The sequence below is a fragment of the Schistocerca nitens genome, chromosome 9 (genome assembly GCF_023898315.1).
Source record: "Schistocerca nitens isolate TAMUIC-IGC-003100 chromosome 9, iqSchNite1.1, whole genome shotgun sequence".
NCBI lineage: Eukaryota > Metazoa > Arthropoda > Insecta > Orthoptera > Acrididae > Schistocerca > Schistocerca nitens.
The window spans coordinates 315,890,964-315,917,311 of record NC_064622.1 but is presented as its reverse complement, the minus strand read 5'-3'; the positions used below and the strand labels follow the sequence as shown (position 1 = coordinate 315,917,311).

Genomic DNA, 26,348 nt, shown 5'->3' with positions numbered 1-26,348 from the left:
GTAATAAATACTTAACATTCTGATATTTTGTTTATACTTTACGTTATTAACTATTTTCATTTGCATTCAAATTAGCATTGCTTTTACCATAAACTTACTTAACATATTGTGATAACGAATTCCCAGTCGTCTGCATTCACACTGTCTTAAAACTTTCTCACACTTGTTCGTACAGCGTTCATCACGGGAAGAATAATCTAAATATTTACTTTAGACCACGTTCACTCATCATTCACACTACTAAAAGCATATACAAAACCGTACAAACACAAATAATCAAAAAAGCCTTCAAAAAATAAGCAGAACTATTCCATAGCATTCTCTTGATCTGATTATTGCTTGCTTCCGGACACTACTGGACTCTGGTGGTCAAAATTCTTAACTACAGTATGGTTCTTCCTGTTTATTCCTGTGCACTACTGTCCTCTAGCAGATGAAAATTAGAACTACTTACTCCATTGAACACACTTCCGACCATCTGTCGCCGTGCACGCATGAGTCTTTCTGCCGATACACAGGCTCTAGACAGGAGCGACATAAGGCTCAACCACCGATCTGAAAGTGAGCTATTCTGGGACCTTTTGCCAATGGAGAGAGCATCGTGACACTTTTTCAAATACATGCCACATGTCCTGTGGATACACGTTACATGTCTTTAATGCAGGGGTTTCCATTGCCTTCTGCATCCTCATGCAGTTGATCATTGCTGATTCTTCCGCCTTTAGGGTCAGTTTCTCACCCCAAGAGAAAGAGAGTACCCTGAATCTCTGTCCGCTCCTCCGTCCCGTTTGAAAATCCCTTTGACAGAACGAGGGTGACTTCTTACGTCGGAAGTCTTCGGCCACCAATGCTGATTATTAAAATTTTAGCGGTGGGGGATTTCGAACCCGGGACCGAAGACGTTTTGATTATGAATCAGAGACGCTACCCCCTCTTTTTGGTTTTTTTTTTTATCTAATTTTTGTTATTGTTCTTTCTCTTTGTTCAGGATGGACGTCCTATGACGCTTGTTCAAGTTCATCATTGATCCATTAACTTAGTTTTTTATTACAGGGAGTAGCTAACCCTCTGACTGAACACGCTGAGCTACCGTGCCGACCCCCCTAGACCGCTCATCAGTCGCTACCGCAGACCATATCAGGAGATGATTAGACGCAGGTTCCGCTAAAGAGTTGGATACGGTTAACTGTTTGGGCATCGTATTTACGAGATATGGCCAGTGTGCGACGTCGCTGAACTATAAACACGTTCCACAAGTTCTGAAGCCGCCTCCTCTGAGCTTGAGATATGCCCCAAAGGGTCGCCTCCATTAATACCCACATAGCATCATGGATACCTCGTTTGGCGCAGATCGTACTAATGTCTCGAGTGATGGCATAACGAATCCAAGCAGCCTTCGGATACGATAGGATACGCTCACTCGACCACTTCACAGTGAAGGAGCGGGACATAACCAACGTTCGTGGGCGGGCGGCGGCTCTTTGCATCAACACCATGTGGATAAAGCGGACTCACCGTCGGAAGTGTCTCACCGGTCTCCACCACCTTCTAGCCTGCCCCGTGTTGTACACCCACACATCGCGCCTACGCTCTTCCACATCAAAACATTCTTCGTCGATTTGGCTATATGCACACGAACGGCGCGTGATGTGTAGGGCCTGTTGATGACGAATCACCCTCTGAATGTGACCGAGAGGCGCCAACCGGAAGTGGCGTGCTATGTGGTGAGGCGAGAGGCGCCAACCGGAAATGGCGTGCTATGTGGTCAGGCGAGCGATTCACCAAAATTATTTCGCGACGGACACCGAACCGCTGGTACCTTGTGGTTAGCAGAAAGCTCCCGACAATACGCAGTCTGAACGACAGTGATCTAACTGAGTCCCCGATGTCTCGTGCGACAGACACGGATGAACATTGCCTGGAATGTCGACCTTCCGTGAATGTGTGGCTTCTAATTCGGAAGATGCTTGCCTTCTACCTGCGACTGCCGCCCCGCAATATTGAGCCCGGTGGGCTCCTTTGCCCAGCTGAGACCAACTTTCCTTAATAAAAGACACGTGCGAAGGACTGTCTATGTACTATGTTTTTTGGTACAGTCTGAAGGATGTGCTTGACTTTTTAGACTTTCCTGTAGGACAGACACGATGAATTGCAGTACCCTTCCAAATATCGTCAGATTGTTAGCGTATTCGAGATCACCCCCCACTCACCTGCAGCTGGGATGTACAGGATAAGAAGCGTTGAATATGGTCGACATTGATTAGCTTCCAGCAACGAACCATTGCACAAGAATGTACTCGAAGAAGACGCATCCTCGTCACCACTGTGGAGAGTTGAGAGCGGAAAGCGTTTATTTTATAATTTTTTGAGTGATCGTCGCTCTGCTGTTGTACTTCCGGAAGGGTATCCTCAGTTTGCTTGTATTCTGTTCTGCACTGTTTCTAACAAGTACAACGCTGTCACGCTGCTTTCTGCTTTTTGTAATCATATGATGCTCATTATTACTAAACCCATGTGAGTCTACAGGCCTCAGAAAAAGGAAGAAAAGCAAACGTCGCAAGAGGAAAAACCGCAGTGAGTTAAGTATTGTACAAATTCAACACTACATTATCCACTTTTTCGTTATTGTTGAACTTTTCAAAAGTAAATTGGATCTCATACTTGTTTTGTGATGCAAGGGTTTCATGAGTTCCTAGTTCTAATCGCGTTGCCGGCCAGTACACTCCAGGTTCTTGTTTTCCGTTTCATTAAACCCTTGTGTTCATACTATACTTTGCTCTATAACGAGATTACTGGGGTAGCGGAATAAATATATTGTCTTACAATCATAGTTGGCAGCACTCACCTCTGGTAATATATGAAATCGTTGCAACAAGGCGTTCTAAGACATTCTAATAGTTTCTGACTACTTTCGCTACTGTTGCACAACATTATGAATTGTTCATTGTTGTATAATTTCTGCTACTGAGAACTCTAAACCTGGATTCTCATGGATGATTAACTGGAACTCTCTAATTCTGAATAAAGCAGATTAAGTTGTGAAGTTAAAGCAGTTGACACAGAAAAGTATGACGCTACAGATTTCCATGACGAAGATTCTACAAACTAATTGATTCCGAGTAAGGAAGATGCTGCTGCTTCAGATATTGAAGATACTGTTGGTATTTGTAATGATATTGGTGTTTAAAGAGAGACAAGTGATAACAGTAGCGATGAAAATGACAGAGCTGGCGAAAACAGTGAAGCGATTGTGTCTTCTGCCGGCATTCCTTGTGATAAAGATGGAACTAAATGGTATAAGGGTCCTTTTAGGACAAGGATATTGCTGAAGCATAATATTTTGCGGGAAAGGGGTGGTCCATCATGCACACCAAAATTTCTTTCTATAAAAGACACCTTGAAGAGTATATTTACAGAAGAAAAGAGTGATATAATACGTGAAACCAACAGGAATAAAAATCATGTATTCACAAACTGTAACATCAATTTAGAAGGAAGCCATTGACCATTGATGAATTTTATGCATATCTTTGTATACTGACTACAGCTGTAGTAAGATTCTCTACCATTCAACCCTTAAAGGAAATGTGGAAAACAATGCATCCCTATTGTATCGTCCATTCTTATCCCTCGACAGGTTTTTGCTGATACGCATGTTTGTTAGGTCTGGCAATGTGAACACTTGGGCTGAGTGTTTGAAAAGCGACAAAGCTGTTGCAGTATCTGACATACTGGAAAACCTAAATTCAAATCTTCGTAAGAGCTACGTGCTTTCTGATTGCTTCATTGTTGGTGAGCAGTTCATTCTTCACAAAGGAAAAACAGTACCTACACACTGCGCGCCCTCAAAGACAGCCAGATATGGCTTGGAGGTTTGGTGGGTTCGTGATTCGCGAAATTCGTATCCAATAACTGGCCAGATTTATACAGGAAAATCTACTTCCGCAAGAGAAATTAATCGGGGGGAGAGGGCAGCTATTGACTAATGTTACCGTTTCAAAGGTATTGTCGGAAATACAGTCACTGCCGTTAGAAAGGCTGTTGATGACTTAGGATTTGTCCAAAGTTGAAGCCCCATATGCCGCCAGAGAAGCAACCTGCCTCTTCACTCCATGAACTGCGGTCTACATTTGGTTTCGGCGAAGATAACGTTCCTCTACGTTCATATGTTCTAAATAAGAAGAAAGCAATTCTATTGTTAGCCGCAATGCAGTGTGATGCATCCACTTATGGCCATCTTTCGAAGCCACATGTCATACACTACTACAAAAGCACAAAAGGGGGCGTTGATAATATGGACAACTTGTGTTCTCATTACAATGGAAAAAGGAGGACACAGAGATGGCCGCTTTCATTTTTTACAAAATTCTGGGTATTAATTGCTTAGTGGCATACATTATTAACACAGAAAACAATCCTCAAGCAAAAAAATGTGACTCATAGACGGTAACAGTTTCTAATTGATCTGGGAAAACATTTGCCAATGCCTTACATTATTTCTAGATCACCAAATCGTAATTGCTTGAGAAAATTTTTAGCGAAATCTGGTACTGAGTGCATGATAGGAGGACCTCTAGTTCTGATTCCTGAAGAAGCGCAGGCTCTGCCGAAATGAGATACTTCTGGATGGGTGAATATCATTGGTGACTGGTTTGTACGTATATATGTCAAACAAAAAGAAGAGGAAAACAAGGAAAAATTTCAGGAAACACAAAAACCCAGTATGTGATGAGTATTGCGTTATACCAACAGCGTGTGGACTTCGTGAATAAATAATAATTCCAAAATTACTTTTCCATTGTAATAAATAGGAAAATTTAGCAGCTATATAATATTATGTGATTTACTCTGTCACAAAATTGATAATTTTGCACATATTTATCACTGTATCTTTTGTATTTTTACTGGGTTGCCTGATAAATAATAAAACTGCATATATGTTATATAAAATAAAGTTTTTCATTTGTGAACTTCACACCTACTCTAATAGAGATACGATTTTAACCTGGACACGTTCCTTCACATTTAAATACCCTTCTTTGAAATTATTTAAATTTTGCTTGTACTATAACATTTATAAAGATGCAAATGAGGAATAATCTGAGGCTTGTGTACACTAGTTTCCACGCACCTGAAAGATTGTCTATTATAGTGATAAAGGTTATCCAGGTAACCCAATGTGGACACAAAGGTTAACGTAGCTGCAGATCGTTGGGATAAATTCTTTAATGAACTCTGAAGAAAATTTTTACAGAATAAGTCTTCTCACAACTTCGACTTCGTAACGCTCCCGTAAAGCGGAAAATGCGGGTTCCAGTCCTACTCCACAATTCCGGTAAAAAGTTTCATATGGCACCAATGAATAGTGCAACTGTAACCTAATAGTTATTCCTTATTGAGTATCTGTGGCACAGAAACGGGCGGTTGAAGCAATATATGGCGTATTTTCGGCAATCTCTTATTCACCCCTGTTCAGGAGTCTGTGAATTCTGACAGCACATTTGTTGTTAACAAAATGAGCTTCTTTCCAAGAATTAGTATCTTTCTCTCAGTTAATACTAGGCGTATTTACAGTCTGCATTTGGATCGCATATCCTTGACTTTTGTATAGAAAGTCGTGCTGTGTTCTGCTACATCCGTTTTCAATAAGCTACGACAGGAATTAAAGATCATAATAATAAACCGGGCACCTTCAAGTCTAAGCCGAAGAGTTTCCTCATGGCTCACTCCTTCTGTACTGTCGCGGCTTTCTACAAAAGGTTAGACTAATTTTTGTGTTTTATTGTTGATTACTCTTATATATACGAAGCTATTGATAGTGTTACTGGATTCATGTAATTTATATTTTACGTATTATTTCTTTTCAGCTCTTAATTCCGAGTAGTGAGTCGTTCCATAACGATGAAGATATACTCGAAAATTTGTTCCTTTGGAACTAGACGTGTAAAATAAAATAAATTAATAAATATTTTCTTTTGTTTCTTAGTGTTCTGTTTGTTGGCAAATAGTGGCGTTTTGGCTAGAGTTAGTTATTACTCTGGCCTGAAAGAAAGTTGGCAACACTGGCTGTGGACTGTAGTAGCAATCTTGCAGTTTATGTACGAACTAGTAGTCCTTACCTCCGTCGGTAGATGTTCACGCTAACATGAGAGAAAACTGACTTAGGTGTCGGCTGGAACTGTAGCGTAGCTCTAAATCCGTGTTAGGTTTGAATTTCACAGTTCGTCTGCGAGTTGTCGGAGCCAACAAATGAGAATTGAAGGAAACTGGCTGTGGTAACAGACGGCTATGTAGCGTAGCTAGATGTCTAGGTTGGTATCTTGGTATTGAGCACGTCGTCTAGCACTGAAGTAGTCAAAACTAGCTTTTGCAGCGAATTTTGATTTCTTGCTGTTATGGACATCATTGTAGTGTATAGGTCGAGTTTTCAATACCAGATTTTGCAGCGAGGTCTGTTATTTTGCGTAGTGATTATTTCGCAATTAATTTTTCAAATATGCTCGTTCGCTGGTATCGTGTACTTCAGTTTATTTGAATGGTTAACCGCAGGTTTATCGTAGCCTTGATGCAATGCTGAAATTGTTGAGTCTAGTGTATTTTTTGTTCACATCGTGCACCAGGTTAGGTGTGTCATTTCTTTTATTTCTCTCCACTCAAAATCCTCTAGTCCTCTTGGGTGTCCTGTTAGACTGATGTTCTTCTTCAAGTTTGAGATTTCATTTGGTTTTGTTAATTTTACTGAAGCAGTAACATTCTAGACACATTTTATAGCGATGATATTTGAGTCGGCCTTCTAGATGACGTCGTTGCGAAAGCCCCTGTGATCGAACTTTTCGGTATTAGGAAGTTTCTCGAACCAATTCTAAAGGTGTGTATCTAGGAATATCCTAAAGTCTCCTGCATATTATTCCCATGCGGATCGAGAAGATAATTATACCGATCGCAGTGCGCTCAGATACTTTTATCAATCATTCTTCCCGCGCTCCATGCGTGAATGGTACAGTAAAAAAGCCACAATAATTGGTACATTTCGAAATCTGGTACACATTTGGCAATTGTTTACAGAGTAGCAATGTAGACGTACATAAACTGCACTAGAATTTGACGTACGAGGTGTGGCTAGAAAAAAACCGGACTAGTACTGGTGAAACAATAAAACGAATGCAATAAGGCTGAAAGTCGCGTGGCCTGTCACGTGACTCTCGCTCCGCCTACTGCTCGAGTTTCATCTGCCTCCTGGACTCAGTCTGCCCGTGGCGTCTGTTTTAAGTAGTTGACGTTTTGTCTGTGCGTCGGAAAATGTTGAGTGTACAGAAAGAACAGCGTGTTAACATCAAATTTTGTTTCAAACTAGGAAAATCTGCAAGTGAAACGTTTGTAATGTTACAACAAGTGTACGGCGATGATTGTTTATCGCGAACACAAGTGTTTGAGTGGTTTAAACGATTTAAAGATGGCCGCGAAGACACCATTGATGACACTCGCACTGGCTGACCATAGTCAGCAAAAACTGATGCAAACATTGAAAAAATCGGTAAACTTGTTCGACACTTTCCTTGTCAACTCCTGTTAACTCAGACACTGCTCTGATTGTTAAACGGCGATCTTGTCGAACAAGTTTACCGATTTTTTCAATGTTTGCATCAGTTTTTGCTGACAATGGTCTGCCAGTGCGAGTGTCATCACTGGTGTCATCGCGGCCATCTTTAAATCGTTTAAACCACTCAAACACTTGTGTTCGCGATAAACAATCATCGCCGTACACTTGTTGTAACATTACAAACGTTTCACTTGCAGATTTTCCTAGTTTGAAACAAAATTTGATGTTAACACGCTGTTCTTTCTGTACACTCAACATTTTCCGACGCACAGACAAAACGCCAACTACTTAAAACAGACGCCAAGGGCAGACTGAGTGCAGGAGGCAGATGAAACTCGAGCAGTAGGCGGAGCGAGAGTCACGTGACAGGCCACGCGACTTTCAGCCTTATTGCATTCGTTTTATTGTTTCACCAGTACTAGTCCGGTTTTTTTCTAGCCACACCTCGGATGACATAGTACACCTCTAGATGGGGGGCCATAGTCTAAGAAAAAATTTAGTACAGTAAATACCAGAAACAGACACATTTAAGCGAAATTACAGTCACATTCCAAACAAAGTACCGACATATCGTATGTGGTTACACGTGCTAAGAAAGAACTTGCACGTGTCGCGAACACTGTCACAGTACAGTGTCAGGCGGGGAAGAAGACGAAGAACGTAACAGTTTCTGAAAGGGAGGAAAACAGAAGAAATTGTAGCGAGCGGGCCAGTATCCCATTTGCAGATAGCTACTCCTAATATTATACCATTGGCACTCGCATTAATAGACGCCGTCCATTAGTACTAGAAAGATGCTTATATGTAAAACAGCGTTACTTTTATAATTGGGATGAAAAGTCCAGCGGAATACCAGAAGTTAATTGGGCGTTTCTGCGGTTCATTACTGGCTACTCAAATCGTTAGGCGGTAATGAGACTATTCTAAAGCAGCTAAATACGGAAAGTAAGATACGTCCCCATTCTACTACAAGGCATAACACTGTAATGAGTCCATAACCTCTACATTCGTTAACAACTTTCCAGAGAAGTAAAACGGATTCAGGAAAGAGAACCTTTTAGCATGATAATGCAGACGTAACAAAAGCGCTCTCATTAACACTCTAATGTTCTTTACATTATACTGCGACCTCATTCTGGAGACGCCTCTTTCTTAGCGCTTTGCATGCTATCTAAAAGTACTCCTCGGACGAGAGCGTTGTAATTATCTTAAGAACCTTATACCACGTTGCGTGTGTCAATGCTTAACTAGGCAGTTAACGAGGCGCACGTTTCAAATACTGGGGAAACATATACATCAGATAAATGAATCTAAATGAATTTCAGACAGACATTACGAAAGAAACGTAATTTTTTTTTTTTTTGCTAGTGCAAATGATTTTGCCTAATGCTAATCAACTGATTATTCGCTATAATTGTCTGTTTAAAGAACGATACAGTTGTCGTGGAATCCATGTCCTACGTTACGAATCTGTTCGATAATAAACACTGAACTCATCACAGAAAGCGATGTGGCACTATGACAAGACATTGGACTCAGAAACGGAAGGAAGGCAGTTATAACCTTCCTCAGGCTATCAAGGTATAGGTTTTCTGTGGTTTCAATAAATTCTTGAATGGTTCCTTTGAAAAGGCACGTTAGATTTTTTTCTCGAACCTTCAGCAATGATTGTGCACCATCTCCGTCGTCAAAGGGGTGTTGAACCTTTCATTTACACTGGTAAATATAAATATCACTTGACTTAATTGCTATTTATTACTTTATTTACCACAGACAATCGATTATGTTGATAGATGTTTCCATAATAGTTTCTCTGCTAATTGTGAATACCACTTGCATATCTCGATGCTGGCAGGCTCGAGATATCAGAAAAAAGGTGCGAAATTGTGTGATTACTTACCGATGGCCATTGAGGAACTCGTCTTCAGCCCTGGTATGACATTCAGGTAGTATTTGTCACCTACGCCTTTACTCTTCTGAGATCTTCTGATACAAACGATGGTAAGTTGAATACACAGAAACTTTCCCTAGATTATAAAGTATAAACTCAACACGGGAGAACAGATAGAGAAAGTACATGAGAATGTTAAAAGGGTAACACAGTACATAAAGGGAGATGAAAATCTAATAGTCATTGGGGACTGGAATGCAGTTGTAGGGGAAGGAGTAGAAGAGAAAGTTACAGGAGAATATGGTCTTGGGACAAGAAATGAGAGAGGGGAAAGACTAATTGACATTTGTAGTTAATGTCAGCTACTAATAGCAAATTCTCTGTTCACGAATCACAAAAGGAGGCAGTAGACTTCGAAAAGAGTGGGTGATATGGGAAGATTTCAGTTAGATTACATCATCGTCATAGAAAGATTCCGAAATCAATACTGGATTGTAAGGCGTACCCCGGAGCAGATATAGACTCAGATTATAACGTGGAGTGATGAAGAGTAGGCTGAAGTTTAGTCAGGAAGAATCGATACGCAAGGAAGTGGGATATGGAAGAATTAAGGAATGACGAGACACGATTGAAGTTCTGTAAGGCTATAGATAGAGCAATCATGAGTAGCTCAGTAGGCAGAACAGTTGCAGAGGAATGGACATCTGTAAAAAGTCCAATTTTATAAATTGGAAGGAAAAACATAGGTTCAATGAAGTTAACTGCGAAGACATGGCCGCGTGGTTTGAGGCGTCATGTCACGGATTGCGCTGCCCTGCTGCAGGAGGTTCGATTCCTCCATCGGGCATGGGTGTGTGTGTTGTTCTTAGTGTAAGTTAATTTAAATAACGTGTAAGTCCTGGGACCGATGACCTCGGCAGTTTAGTCCCTTAGCAGTTCACACACATTTGAACATTTGTTTATTTATTTATTTATTTTGCGAAGAAACCATGGATAAAATAGGAAATACTTCAGTTGATAGATGACATGAGGGAGTACAAAGATGTTTACGGAATTTCAGGAATACAGAAATATAAATCACTGAAGAATGAAATTAATAAGAAGTGCAGGGAAGGCAAGACGAAATGGCTGCATGAAAAATGTAGAGGAATGGAAACAGAAATGATAGGACTCACTCAGCACACAGAAAAGTGGCATTAAAACAAAGGTGGTAGCATGAAGAGTGTTACGGTAATTCCACTATCAAATGCTGGGGAGAGAACGGATAGATGGAAAGAGTACATTGGAAGCCTGTATGAGAAGAAAGATTTCTATGATGTGGTAGAAGAAAAAACAGGAGTCGATTTAGAAGAGATCGCGGATCCAGTATTAGAATCAAAATTAAAAAGAGCTTTGGAGGACTTAAAATCGAATAAGGCCAAAAGGGTAGATCACATTCCTAAAGAGTTTCTAAAATTGTTGGGAGGAGTGACAACAAAACGACTATTCACGTTGGTGTGTAGAATGCATGAGTCTGGCGACATACCATCTGACTTTAGCAAAAATATCGTCCACACAATTTCAAAGACTGCAAGAGAAAACAAGTGCGAGAATTATCGCACAATCAACTTAACAGCTCATGCATCCAAGTTGCAGACAAGAATAATATACAGAAGAATGGGAAAATATTGAGGATGGGTTTGATGATAATAAGTTTGGCTTTAGAAAAGGTGCCCTACTGTTCAGTCTGAGCTCCAGAGAGGCAATTCTGACGTTGCGGTTGATAGTGGAAGCAAGACCATAGGACTTGACCTGGAAAAAGCGTTCGACAATGTAAAATGGTGCAAGATGTCCGAAATTCTGAGAAAAATAGGGGTAAGCTATAAGGGGAACGAGTAAAACACAATATGTACAAGAGCCAAAAGGGAATAATAAGAGCGGACGACAAAGAACGAAGAGCTCGGATTAAAGAGGGTGTGAGACAGGGATATTGTCTTTCGCTCCTACTGTTCAGTCTGATCATCGAAGAAGCAGTGATGGAAAACAAAGAAAGGTTTAGGAATGGAACTAAAATTAAAGCTGAAAGAATATCAATGATAAGAATCGCTGATAACGTTGCTATCCAGAGTGAAAGGAAAGAAGAATTACTTGAGATGTGAAAGGAGTGAACAATTAAATGAGTACAGAATACCGACTGACAGCAAATCGAAGGAAGACGAAAGTAAGGGGAAGAGCAGAAATGAGAACAGCGTGAAACTTAACATCAGGATTAAAGGTCACGAAGTAGAAGAAGTTTACGAATTCTGCTACCTAGGACGGAGCAAGGAGGATATCAAAAGCAGACTAGCACTGGCATGAATGACATTCCTCGCTAGCAGAAGTCTACTAGTATGAAACAATGAAACATAGGCCTTAATTGGGGGAACTGATTTCTGAGAATGTTCGTTCGGAGCACAACATTGTATGGTAGTGAAACGTGGACTGTGGCAAACCGAAACAGAAGAGTATCGAAGCACTTGAGATGTGATGCTACAGAAAAAGTTGACAATTAGACTGATAAGGTAAGGAATGAGGACGTTCTGCGCAGAATCGGAGAGGTTAGGAATATGTGGAAAAGCCGGCCGAAGTGGCCGTGCGGTTCTAAGCGCTGCAATCTGGAACCGCGAGACCGCTACGGTCGCAAGTTCGAATCCTGCCTCGGGCATGGATGTGTGTTATGTCCTTAGGTTAGTTAGGTTTAACTAGTTCTAAGTTCTAGGGGACTAATGACCTCAGAAGTTGAGTCCCATAGTGCTCAGAGCCATTTGAACTATTTTTTATGTGGTAAACACCGACAAGAAAAAGAGATCAGATGATAGTATAGCCGTTAAGAATGCCTTCCAGGGTACTAGAGGGAGTTGTAGAGGGTAAAACTGTAGAGGAAGACAGAGATTGGAATGCATTCAGAAAATAATTGAGGACATAGTTGGCAAGTGCTACTCTGAAATGAAGATGTGGCCTCAGGAGAGGAATTCGGATAGTCGTATGTAAGCATATTTACAGCTACCTTACTTCCGTGCAGTATAAAGAATCAAAGAAATTGTCGTGAAGTCAGTTCCTAGCTACATCCAATTTTAATGTTCAATTATCATATGCTGTGAAATTCTGCCTCTAAAAAGAATGGACATTGCAGATACTACAGTTTCACAAATAAACTTGAAAATCTTAGCTGAAGATGTAAACAATTTACGCCGACTGTGAACATGGAGGTTGCTGAAAATGTTCAACGTAATGAAAATACTTTGTGCATATACGTGAAAATATTATATACTCATCCTTGGTTAGTTTTTATGGTGAGAGAGATCAATCTGAGATTTGGGAAGAATCTGTTATATCTGTAAGAATGACTTCATGAGCGTGGCTTATCCTCATGGCAGGTAAAGTGCTAGTTGGTTATGTAATGAACAGCACTGACAAGATTCAGAATTAGGAAGAGTTTCTTATGCAGATGATGCAACGACTTTCTCTACCGTTCCAAACACGACTACAGTAACTAATGGTGGGAGATGTAAGACAGTGTCAAATAGACTAGTGGGCGAAACGTACAGTACATATGCAGCGAATGGGTTAGATTGTTAGCCCGTGCTTGAGAAACATTTCATGAAAGTTGTGAAAATGACACTGTTATTGAATTAGTTGCGAATGAGGATATATATGCACGGTCTAAAGTTCGCTGTGAACCCTAATCCTTTCGAAAATGCCTTACTCCTGAAGGCATCCGTTTACTAACAGATTTTTGCTGGAGATTTTTCAAAATTTTTCAGCACAGCTTTTTTTCCCTAATTCATTGATTCTAATATTCACCTCCCGATAAATGATATTGGAATTAGAAACTGAGTAGTTTTATTAATTCTTCATCTTCCTGAAACGTTTCTTGTTTGGCAGGTAGCTCACATAGCCTCTTCCAACCTTTTATTTCCCCCACAATCTATTAATTACCATCTCTTGTCATCGCATTCGTCTTCGGTTGGACCTGGTCACTTCATGTCGTTCGACGTCTTCCAATTGGTCTTGGATTCTGCCGATTCTACGGCTCTTCTCGAATGTCTTTCTGTTCCCATTTCATTAACGAGGAAATACAAATTCAGCTTACTTCACTTCTGAGTTTCCCTTAAGAGCCTGATCGGCAGGATTTTCGTATCGTTTCATTCCTTATCTTGTCCATTCCTTATCTTGTCCCTTCTCATCCAGGATCCGTTGTAGAAAGATTGTTTCTGTTGCTTGTACTCTGCTCAGCTCTTTCTTTGCCCAAGTCAAACATTCTGCCCCAAAGGTAAGAATTGGAAGATAACTGTCAGGTAATATGAACTGCACATCATGGTCTTCGCTTTGTTAATTATTTTCCAGTTTCTAATTATCTCCGATAGGCAATAATAAAATTTAGAACTCAGAAATTTTATCCTTCAGCCTTCTTTGTTGATTTGCTTCCCATCTAATTGAAAGCGTCTATTTCTTTAACAGTTTTTCAATTTTAAGTGAAATCCTTCATTTTTTTCATTTTTGCTGTTGATTTTAATTACCTCTTTGTTAGGCTTATTTCCATGGCTGCTTCTTCAGTTACTCTCTGCTAGGAATTTTGCTCTTCTTGCAGTTTCTGTTTATTTTCTTACAAAATCACCTGCATACGCTATGATTTTCATATCACCTGCTGTAGACCATTTGCGAACGTTGTCTATGATGTAGCCCATGACTATATTAAAAAACTGGCGAGAGCGCAATGCGTTGTCGCATCCGTCTGTCTTTTATAAACCATTTTAATTTTTTTGTTGTTCTCATAACACACTTCGGATATTTTTGGTATATGTTTTTGATTCTCAGTTGCATTCTTTTTTACAATTTCACTCTATTTTTTTTACTAATTACTGTTCCCAATGAGTACGTACGTTTGTATCATTGTTGTGATGTCTAGGCCGACAAGTGTGGCCGAGCGGTTCTAGGCGCATCAGTATGGAACCACGCCACCGCTACGGTCGCAGGTTGGAATCCTGCCTCGGGTATAGATGTGTACGATGTCATTAGGTTAGTTAGGTTTAAGTTGTTCTAAGTTCTAGGGGACTGATGACCTCAGTTTACCGACCACGGCTTGAGAACCACTATAACAGAACGTTTCGTTATAGACAATCTTATATTTCCGTAGGCTTCAAACAAATAAGTAAACATTTTGTAACTGCCTTCAGTTTACGGAGACACACGCAGTTCAGTAGCAAGACGTACGTCAAATTCTATCCAGTCTAAGTGTCTTACGTAACGGCTCAGTGCACGGCCATTTATTGAAATCTGTAAGTCGGTTCTTTTCACATTAATACCAGTGATCTGCTAGTGAAACAAAGAACTGAGAGTATTTGCGGCTTGATTTCCAGTTTCAACGTTTCAGTATATCGGAGCTATTTCAAATTTGTATCTTCGACAGTATGCCCCACATGAAAATATGATGGTCTGTGTGAGTGTATGTGCGTAACAATATTAACTATATGTGTAACATAATAAATTCACTACCTGCCCGAGATATGTCCTGCTTTTCTCAGCATCGTATAATCTTAATCAGGGCTGTAATAAAATAAATTCATATATGACATTATGTTAACCTTCTGTGGAGTCTAACGGTCAGCCAAAATATCGCTTCCTCGAGTTTTACTTAGTGTATTCGAGACGTGATACGTGTGGTATACAATTGTATTATCAGTATCTTTTGCACACTCCTAAATGTTCGAGAGAAAATATATTGGATTAAGTTTCGCTAAAGACTATATCTCGGGAAACGGAGCTTTATAATGTTGCAAGTATTAGAAAATCACCGTGCTGCTATAAGTCTTACGGTAACACCAATGGGTACTGTGCTACAAAAACTGTCGCTTTGACGACTGAATTGTATATTGCACAAGTCGTGTTTGCATAATAAGAGCCGATGCAGTCGGTTAAAAACATTTGATATGAAGCAGATCATTTCTGCTGAACCTATTCAATCATGTCGTCCTCCGACCGTACATGGCTCTTCTAGACTGGATACCTGCTTTTGGGATTGCCTCCGAAAAAAATCTAAAGCAATGAAATCCCATGACATTGCCTTCTAAGCAAGTAGTTGTGTCTAGAGGTTCCTAGAGTACTTGGCAGTACATCAACAGACCAATTTTAGGCTAGATTTGGTATCAGTTTAAAGCTAACCATTTCTGTCGACAGAACTGCGGTGCTTGTTTGTAATAATGACACCATAACACAGTGCAACGTAACATGTAAATGAATCTCTTGAGAAAGTTTGTAATACATGGAATGTTGTCTAATAAATCAGCATCACACGAACATTTTTTCCATTGTTCGTAAACAATAATTTAATGTCAGTAATGTATTATCTCGGAGCTTTGAAAACAGAGCACAATCAGACGCGCATAATGATAAATAGTTTCATTATTTTGAAACAAAACATATGCTGGTTAATATTCACCTGAACAACATGGCAGTGCAGTTGAGCAACCCCTGACAAACTGTGCCCCTATTAATTGGTACACGGAGAATCGCCTCAGCTTTGCACACCGGTTATCTGTAGCACCTCGTTGTTCATTTCCCGCACACATAAAAATCTTTATTTATTTGATGGGGGAAGAGAGAGAGAAACGAAATATTATAATACAATGTGATAATCGCTATTTTTGGCTTCATTAAAAGAGCAAATAGTTAACACTTTCAGCCAGAAGGCGAATACTTGTTTATAAAGAATGATTAATGTATAATAAGGCGTCGGATGGCGATGGCGGAATTTCCTAAATAATGTAATTCATTATCATTGAGCGGCAATATAAACTAGGAAGAATACGGATCGATATGCGATCCTTCACTATTTCGTTCGCTGGAGAACAAATGAAGCCTTGAGTGCTAAACACGTGTACTTTTCTTCTTAAGTAAGACGGACGCAGATTTGTGGCGGTCTGATCTAATTTTTACTCCATGTATAAAATCGTGTTAGGTCTAAGTTTGAGTGAAGTGTAAAAAGGAGAACTGTTATTACTTATCGTGAGGTCACACGTGTGACTCAAGAGGACAATAGCTATATAAAAGAGCCCTCAATGGACATGAAACGGACATAAAAATCTACCGCCATTGTTGTACTTAGCATAAGGTACGATATATGTTTTAGTTATAATAAATATTTGTTCTGGAAATATTGAATCATTTAGCAATGCTCACTCCTATCATCTCCTCAGTATTATTTTCATTTTAATTATACATTTTGCTAAGATTACAGTCACCAAGATTAGCAGTCCAATGCAAGTGTTACACGAAAAGAAAGAAAGTGTTTTATTGTCGCCTTGTATGTGCTTTAACATTGAATTCCCTTTTTGTGTGATGTTACAGTTGTTTTTGTGCCCTTAAGAACTTTCTGGTCCCTTCGGAAATTGTTTTAACAATAACTTCGCAACCGGGTATGATCGTATCCACGATCATGAAGTAATTAGAAAGACGATAATGCAATTTCTTAATCAATAGCATGCAGGCGCGATACTGTAAGTAAAGACTATTCACATTGCATGATGCAATATCTTATGACAATGGTCAATCCTTGATTCTTACGCCAATTGTGATTGATAAAACAGTAAACGAAATCTCAAATTCCAACTTTTCCATTGAATAAAAACATCACTTGGCGCCTGTACAGGCACTATTTCTATGTGCTTGTGTTAACAAATGTTCTGTCGTTTCATGTACACATCATCCCTCTGAACGAAAGACGGAAAATATGCTTGTCGATAACGCAGTTTAATTACGGAGAGGAAGGAAGAGAAAAGCGCGAATTAGCTGACACAACATAGCGGTAATCAAGCCATCAAAAAGTAAGTAAGAACTTTGCATACGCAGTGTAATGCTTCAGTAGCGACATTGCTTATCGAAGTCGATCGACATCCTTTCTATCTTCTTCCCGCTATAGAAAATCTGCTTTATTTTATCTTTCAACAGAAAATTCTTCGTCGTCTAATAATAGAAATTTTTTCTCCATTGTTAGGATAGCTGTATTACATTTTCAACATGGCGGATATAGTGTGCAATTTGCAGTGAAGGGCACCATCATTCATTTGTCTGAAACGTTTAGGTTCCATCTTCTCTTCTCGCCAGATAGAATTTCATTTGTTGCTCACGCGTGAGTGGTGCTCTTAGCCGACTCCCAGCAAGCAGTGCACCATGTCACTGACAAATGACGAAAGCCTTGCGTAGTGGATCAGTAGCACGTTACTTACTGACGAAAATGGCAGATAGTAAACAGAGACAGGTGACAACAGGAGACGGGAGTGAAGACGTTAACAGTATTCCATACCTTTTACTATCGCGAACGGTAGGTTCCCGTGTGGAAACTGTACTAACTATGTCTGTAACAGGGGAAAGTTACCCTAAAGTCCAAACCCTTCTTGCTGCAGCTGCAAATGAATTCGGTGCGTTAATGGAACTGCTGAAACAACAGTTTGACGCAGTAAATCAGACTACAAAAGCACAAAATGAGACTGCTTATACCAGATTAGATGCTGTAAGCTAATCAGTAAAAACACAGCTAATCACCATCAAAACAGATCTGCATAAAGAAATTACGGCTGACTTAAATTAAATACCCAGTAGGGTGAGGCCCAAACTAAGATCAGCGGTCAAATTCGAAAAATGCAGAAAGAGGTGAGAGGTGAAATAGCTGAAGTATCTGGAACATTAAACAAAAAAATTCAGGCAGCTACCAAGGAAATAAACTGAGTTATAAATGCGGTGACTGACGCTGAAAGCGTAGTAGTGGATCTGTCGAGGTAGATAGAATCAATGAATATCGAAGAACAGGTTAAAAACACCGTGAAAGCGCACGCGAAGGTATTGTCGGAACACTACTGTGGATGGATAAAGGTTAAACATGTTTTTATCGAAAAGAAGGTCACGGAGAAGCTTAGGGAGACTGTCAAGGATGTAACATATGAAATCTTAGCTGCTCCTGGTAAGTCGGGAGACACAGTAGTGTCTGAATTGGGACAGATTCGGAGGATACTTACACGGGACCTTCCTGAGTGGAAGCAGCAAGTAGTGGACGAAGTCTGAATGCTGAGAAACTGGCTAGAAAATCCGCACACGCATACGCAAAATATAGGGAACAACTCTTTAGACGGTGACGAATGTCAGTCAACTCCTTATGGTTCACCGCCTGATTACATGCAAAACAACAGTCCTCTTGAGCCGCGACTGGGAAAAATAAATTATTCGCCCACAATTTTGAGTTTAATGCAAGAGGAAAGTGTGATCATTCACCGCAGAAGCGAGAAATACACCCGATCGTGTTCCTAAAGAAGTTTTCCGGCATATTTTCCAGGAGCTAGACAGACAAACAGCGTATTCAGTTCGTCACAGGATTTATTTCCAGTGATGTAGCATTATGGGGAACGGAGATGGTAGACACGTGTAGGAATTATAAATAGTTTGAGTACATGTTCTTGGCCAAATTTTGGAGTAATGGGGTACAGCAGAGATTAAGGAAGGAGGTGTATTGTGCGGAAATTTTCAATGAGAAGCATGGAAGTCTCCGGCGATACTTTGAGAAGTATCTAGATAAAATTAAACTCTGGGATTCTCCGATTACTTCCTAGGACGTAATTATGATTCTCAAAAGCACATTCCCAGCGTCTATCAGATAGAAACTAGTAAATGTGTGAAGAAGACACGGATGCATTTCTGGATTCCTTAGATTTAATTAACGAGCATCTGCGTTCCAAGGTTGGCAGCGACAAATTCTTCCCTGGCAGCCAGAAACAATGCGCCGAAGGAGAGAGCGCGCTACCGCGATCGCTGGTACCAATCTTCCAGCCGTTATGAAAACACAAACGTTAATAGCTTTAAATTGAAGTAGAAAACCAGTTACAGTAATCAGCAGAGATACCACCCAATTTATAACCACCAGGTACAACATCAGTATGGAAGCCGGCCATTTAATTCTGCGCCTGAGCAGTATGGAAATTCTCCACAAACGAGTGGTAATTTTTCAAATGGGCGAGTGTACAATCAAAGTTATAGATGGAAGAATAGCAAGTGGCATGGGCAAGGCGGAGGCCACCCAGCACAGCATCAGAACTACTTTTCACAGGATAGAGGACCGCGGAACAATTTTCAAACGGCACCAAATGCGAACTTTCCTTCACAAGGAAATGGTTTTGCCGACAACCAAAAGATGGGGCGACAGCAGCCGTCTCAAGTATTCTATTCACAAGTGAATGCACCCAGTGAAGTTGACCCCTTTACACCAGCATTTGTACCACATAACCAACACCAATATGAAACGAAACAAACACTTAAGGTCATGAATGACAAACAGACTAAACATCCTTCAGAAAATTAGAGGCAGCGCCTTTCGGCCTCCTAGAGGTCGCCGCGGGTTTGAGTGGGGGCACTAACGAATCCTCTGGTTCTGAATATATTAATGCGATTCGGTACGACCGTGAGACCGACTTAAGAGATGACGTTGCACCTGACAAGGAAGCTCAAGACACTAATGACATTTATGATGAACAAGTTAAGGCTTCGATTACGATTTCTATTGCCAACATTCCTGTCACAGCCATTGTTGATACAGGAGCAAACATGAATGTCATGTCATCATATCTCTTCAAACAGGTGTCTTCTGATTCAAAAGTTTTGTCATTGCCGATTCAGGGTTGCTCCATATCGAAAGGGATTGGTCGATTGAAACAGAGAGTTAGTTGACAGACACAGCTTCAACTGCAGATAGACTCTCTTTTGGTTTCTTGCCACTTTCTAATAGTAAAGAACTTGTCAGTTTCATTTCTCTTGGGCATGTAATTTCTTCGACAAACAAAAGCAGTGATAGATATTGAATCTGGAGTGCGTACCTTTATCGTAAATCAACAACCAGTTGTTGTTAACTTGTTAAGGGGTAAAGTTAAGGCGGTGTTGACATTGCATCAGGTTTGGAGACGACAGAGGACAGACAAACCGTGGTTTGATGAGACAAGTGACGTGACTAAATCGGATGACATTAATGACAATGAGTTTGAAGACTTCCTTCCTGACAAAGACGAAATCGATGCTAAATCCAAGGAATTGACTGAACTCAGGAGCCTGAAGCGCTTAAGGAGCACTTACAGAAATTTCATGGCGTTAGATTTTTGAGTACACTTGATTTAAGGAGTAGCTACTGGCCGGTGAAATTAATCAAGCAATCCAGGAAATATACCGCTTTTATATTTGCCGGCCATTCATATCAGTTTAAGGTCATGCCTTTTGGTTTAAATGTAAGCTCGGGAATATTTATTTCTCCTCTCGAATTTGTGTTACGACCTGAGCTTCTGGATGAGGTAACTTCATATAAATGACGTGTTGATTACCACTAAGAACTGGGAAGATCATTTAGTTATTCTACGAAAGGTGGTTCAGAGATTTCAAGAACATGGTGTTACAGCAAATCTGGAAAAGTCAAAATCTGGAAAAGGTGAGGTAAAGCTTTTACGTCATATGATTACACCTGAAGGGATTAAACCTGACCCGGAAAAGTTGTCTGTGATAAAGAATTTCCCTACACAGGTAACTAAGAGGATTTTCCAGTCTTTCGTCTTTCTTTCGACGATTTCTGTCTGGTCAAGTAATGGATAATCGTGCTTTGCATTATTATCTGAAGAAAAGTACGCATTGGAATTGGACACCAGAGTGTCAGAAAGCTTTTCAGCTAATTAAAGACGGTCTTTTAAACAGTAAAATTCTCTGTCATCCACAAATGGATAAATAATATTGCATCATCTCAGACACTTCGTTTGCTGGAATTGGATCTTGTTTGTTTCAGACTGAATTAGTAGACGAAACAGAGCAAATCAGAGTGATTTGTTTTGCGACTAGGATCTGACCAGAGTGTGAAAAATCCTATTCCGTTACTGAGCTGGAGGCACTTGCAGTTATCTGGGCCTTCAAGAGGTTTAATTATTACATTTTTGGTAGAGAGATAAAAGTAATTATGGGCCATCAAGCACTTTCGTATCTTCTGACCTGTAAATTACAACATCTGCACCTGACCAGGTGGTGTTTATTTTTTCAAGAATACGACTTTGATATTGTGTATATAAAGGGCCACGCTAACATTATTGCATACGCACTTTCTCGTTCACCAGAAGATCTGCCAGAGACAAATGAGTTGGTAGAACAGATGTCGAATTACAAAGTTCTTCTTATGCAGGATCCCATTCATAGGAAATATTCCTTGCAACTGTGCAAGCAAATCCAGACACTACAGAGCACAGATCCTAAGTGGGGAAAAGTAATAAGGATTCTCCAAGAAAATCTGAACCATAAGTTGTCTTAATTCTTCAAGATTCATAGTCAGGTATTATTTCATCGCACCTCTGTGTCATCAGACAAGTGGCTAGTTTGTGATTACGTAGGATTTCCCGGCGTAATAAATCTTGAAAGTCTCTTCGGGTTTGCTGCCTGATCCTAAAATCAACTTGACTCGATATTTCGGCGATCCAACTGTTCGCCATCTTCAGGAAATGTTGCTCATCAGCAGAAGCAGCATTTCCTGAAGATGGCGAACAGTTGGATCGCCGAAATATCGAGTCAAGTTGATTTTAGGATCCGGCAGCAAACCCGAAGAGACTTTCAAGTGGCTAGTTTGTATACCTAGCAGTTTTGTCGAACATCTTTTGTTGTATACCCACATTTCTTGGGGCCACTATGGTCCAGAGAATTGTAAAAAGAAGATTGCTACTTACTGTTATGTTCCCAAACTACATCGTCGGATACACAAGTTGCTAAAATTCTGCGTCATCTGCCAAAAGACGAAGGCTCTGAATATTCCCACTTTAATTCCATTGAATCAGATCATCGCAGAAATACGTAATCAACTCATTAGCATTGACCTGGCTGGCCCTGTACCGATGGGTAGGGGAGGTGTCAAATACCTCGTTGCTGTTCTCGACAACTTTACAAAATATGTTCGAATGTATGTTATGAAGACAACTTGTGCTTCGCCTATAATACGCCGCCTTGAAAATGACTATTTCCCTAGATTCGGAGTCACTGAATCTATACTTTCAGATAGTGCATCCAACTTTACTTAGCGCAAGTGGAGTTAATTTTTGGGCCATCACAATGTCAAGCAAATCTTAATATCACGTTTTAGGCCTCAGTGGAACCCGACTAAGCACATCTTCAAGAAGGTTAACAAATCTGTTCGGACGTACATTCCCGACAAGCAAACATGATGGGTTGATTTCGTGACACCTTTTGAGGAGATAGTCAATAATTTGCCACATACTTCCAAAGGTTTTAGTCCACACGAGTTGATATCACGCAGGAAGGAACAGAATGAGTGGGTTGATGCTCTTCCCAAGATACCTAGCCCTGAGGTAGATCTAGATGTCAACATTCGAGTTGCTTTAAGTTCCATTACCACCAATGCTCAATTAAGGAAGAAAGGGTAAGATAAAAAAGTAAAAGTTGTATTGCTATGTCGGTGAAAAGGTATTACTTAAGGCTCATTTCAAGCCATCCTTAGTATGTAAGAAATCGCAAGTGGCAATATATGTAAAATAAGGTACCTACCTTATCTTAAGGAAACCACACATAGGGAGTTATTTATTAACTGACGCAGCTATGGGGAGAGTAAAAGGCTTGTTTCACCACCAAAACGTACAGAATTTTTATAATGGTAATGGTTAAATACTGTTGTGGAATTCTTGCATACTGTACATTTCCTTGTGTGAATTGTTATTGATAAGTATTGTGTTGAACAGCGCCCGGACTATGTGGTAACGGCTGCTAACTGCTACATGGAAACTTTAAGTGTTCAATGTTAAGTATCGAAAAATTGTTTATAGTGATGGACATGAACTGCTATTTCTTCAGCAAGCTGAAGCAGGAAATTAAACTTCCAGAAAGAATTTCAATTTATCTTTACGTTAGTATACGAAAAAATGTGCTTGCAATGTGATTGCCAGGAGCTATATAAATATGTAAGAGTGAGAAATGGAGGAGGGTGCGTAAATAAGCACTTCTCTCAAGGTACAAGAAGATTTATAGATTTATATATACTAATGCAAGTACTTGAAGTTCTGTTGTAAACGCGCAAATTACCTGCTTAAAAAAGACATGTTCAAAACGTCCAGACAGTGAACAAGAGTGGAGGAAATATCTTAGCTTAAAGTGTGCTGTTAAATGAGAAAACAAGTTCGCGCAAGGAGACAATAAGCTGTAGTAAGCTAAGTTTGTTGAAATACAGTACAAAGAGAGATAAACCACGAAGCATGAATAATGTAGCGTAATTACACCCTGAGGCCCTTAACTGCAATGAATGTAAACTGTTTCCCTGTGATCTGAGCCCAATCTAGAGAGTATATGAGGAATCTTAGCTGACAAATTGATTTCAGTAAAATCAAGGTACTAATTAATCATACAGCAAGCCCCCAGTATCATAAATAAGTCCAAGTAAACATCTTCAGATGCTTTGTAATATAATCTAGCGACCATTCATTACCCTAGTTGAAGGCTAATTAATATAAAGAACAAGCAATGCAGTGATATTTAAACTTAATATTGACTGTAACGAGAGTAAGACGTAGAAGTAGCAAAGCATGCTGCAATGAAAGAGGTTAAAATGTATATATGTGGCAGTGTTCATAATGATAATTTTATTTACATGCAGATTTTATTGTAAAAATGTCTGCTAAGACACTGCGCTTATGAAATCCATTTTCCTTGTGCCTGTTCCTTTTGGTCATGGTTCGTTAACCCAGACCAAGTGTCGACTTGTAAAAGACAAGTGTGCTTGTTGGCAAAGCGGTGTTTATGAGAAATGAGATACGTTGCACGATGAACTTCGCTAGCTTTGGTAATGTTTCTTATGGACGGGTTGCGTGAACCCAGTGGAATGTGGGTAATTCCATTGTTGCGAAAAATAGTAGACACGCGCTACCTTATTTTCTTTCTTCCCTTTTTTTCAGAGATTGCTGAGTACGTGAAGCAAAGAGGGAGACCTGTTGTTACCCAGTCTGCCCTCAAACATAAAAAAATTAGGAAACACAAAGGAATACTCAAAGGAAAGGTTCAGTATTAAATGCATACTCGTTAAGTAGTAGATATCATATGTGGCAGTAGAAAATGATCGTGGGTGCACTAAAGAATAAATGCAACGAGTGTTGCGAAATCTGTAGTTTTAATAATGAGGAGATGAGCCTTTTTTTAAGTTCTGAAAGAATATTTTTAGGTTCACTAGTGAAAGTAAACCTTGAGACATAAAGACTCCATTCATAAAGAAGTTGTTCACTGGGCTTAACCAAAGGGAGTGACCATTATTTGTAAATATTAGCTTGTAAGCGATATTTCGTAAATAGTAGAAGATAAGCCTTTCTGTACCAATGGAGGAAACTTGCAAATTTGACTGTTTTGTAAATGAATACAATCGACAAAGGAAGTGAGTACAAATTCTGTGTGAAGATGCACAGTACAGTGCATAATAAGAATAACTCTTCAGTGTGTATTAGTAACGCCGGCCGCGGTGGTCCTGCGGTTCTAGGCGCGCAGTCCGGAACCGCGCGACTGCTACGGTCGCAGGTTCGAATCCTGCCTCGGGCATGGATGTGTGTGATGTCCTTAGGTTAGTTAGGTTTAACTAGTTCTAAGTTCTAGGGGACTGATGACTTAAGATGTTAAGTCCCATAGTGCTCAGAGCCATTTGAACCATTTTTTGTATTAGTAACAGTGTGTAAAGGATGGGCCAGTCAGTAGGAAAATTTTAATTTATTTTACTAGCTTCCAGAGGTAACTTCATTTTTTCATTGCGGCGAAGCCACAGCCAGCAGTGTTGGCTGCCTGTAAATTCTTTCATCCCACAGTCTAGCAACAGGAAGTCAGCACCGAGGAAGGGCATCTTGACCACGCACCTCCCTCGTGTGCTGATGTGGGTCATGCTATGCGGAGACGTCGCTGAGCAGGTGACACGCTGGAAAGTTCCATGCTATCTGCACGGTTTTCTCGATCCCGACCAATCAGGGCAGAGGAAGCCGCTTGGTGCATTGAATTTACCCGGCTGCCCATCGCCGGGCCCGCTCTCTTGTTTTCTTGCTCTCCTACAAGTCTGACGCACGCCCTGTAGGAGTGTAGATCTTCCTGTTTCTCCCGGTCCTGCAGCACTGTGGACTTGGTTTTCACAGACACCAACCTTCGCCATACCTTACTTTCTGGCTCACCTTCACCTCCCTTGGCCCGACAATGTATTTTTTGCCAATAAATGGCCTTACAAAGGAAACTTTGTCCTGGTCTTTCAATAACACCCACCGCCTTGCACTTCCAGCCTCGTGCCGTCCTGAACAAGTGTTATACTGGAAGGTGTAAAAAGAAGTCAAGGCTACAACAATAGGTGCAATGCAAAGTTCAGTGCTGTTTTAAGAGCATCAACAGCTAAAATATTCGTCGTTACTTACCTGTGAGCGTCATTGGAAGCAGTTGACCGGGGAGTGTGGAGGCAAATTCAATGTCCAGCTCCTCCAATGGGAAACAAGTGCAAGGCGTGTGTATCGAAGCACTCGTATGATATCAAGTCCACAGTAAAAAAAATAAAAAATAAAAAAAAGCGCTAGCATGTTACGATGTCCACAGTAAAAAAATAGGCGATCAATCACTGGCAGCTCTGTTACAGCCTGAGCGCCAACAGATACTGAGTACTGGGGCTCATGCAACACTGTGCAGCTGCTGTGAGTGGCTGGCATTTGGGTGACCTAACAATCCAAACTTTAAACTGCTAACCACCATGAGTTCAATTGTACATACTGGAGGAAAGAAATTTGCACACTTGTGTGACTACATTTTCACAAGTAAATTAAGCAATTT

The 26,348-nt window shown here is 40.3% G+C and overlaps 1 protein-coding gene across 1 annotated transcript in view; it reads right to left on the bottom strand.

Moving 5' to 3' along the window:
* Window positions 1-17,884: 17,884 nt before the first annotated feature.
* Window positions 17,885-26,348, bottom strand: part of LOC126204213 (trypsin alpha-4-like) — an 82,628-nt gene continuing 74,164 nt past the window's right edge. The window contains exon 3 of the mRNA XM_049938611.1: window positions 17,885-17,911. Within this exon, the coding sequence (XP_049794568.1) occupies window positions 17,885-17,911 (27 nt within the window). The remainder of the gene's footprint in view (window positions 17,912-26,348) is intronic.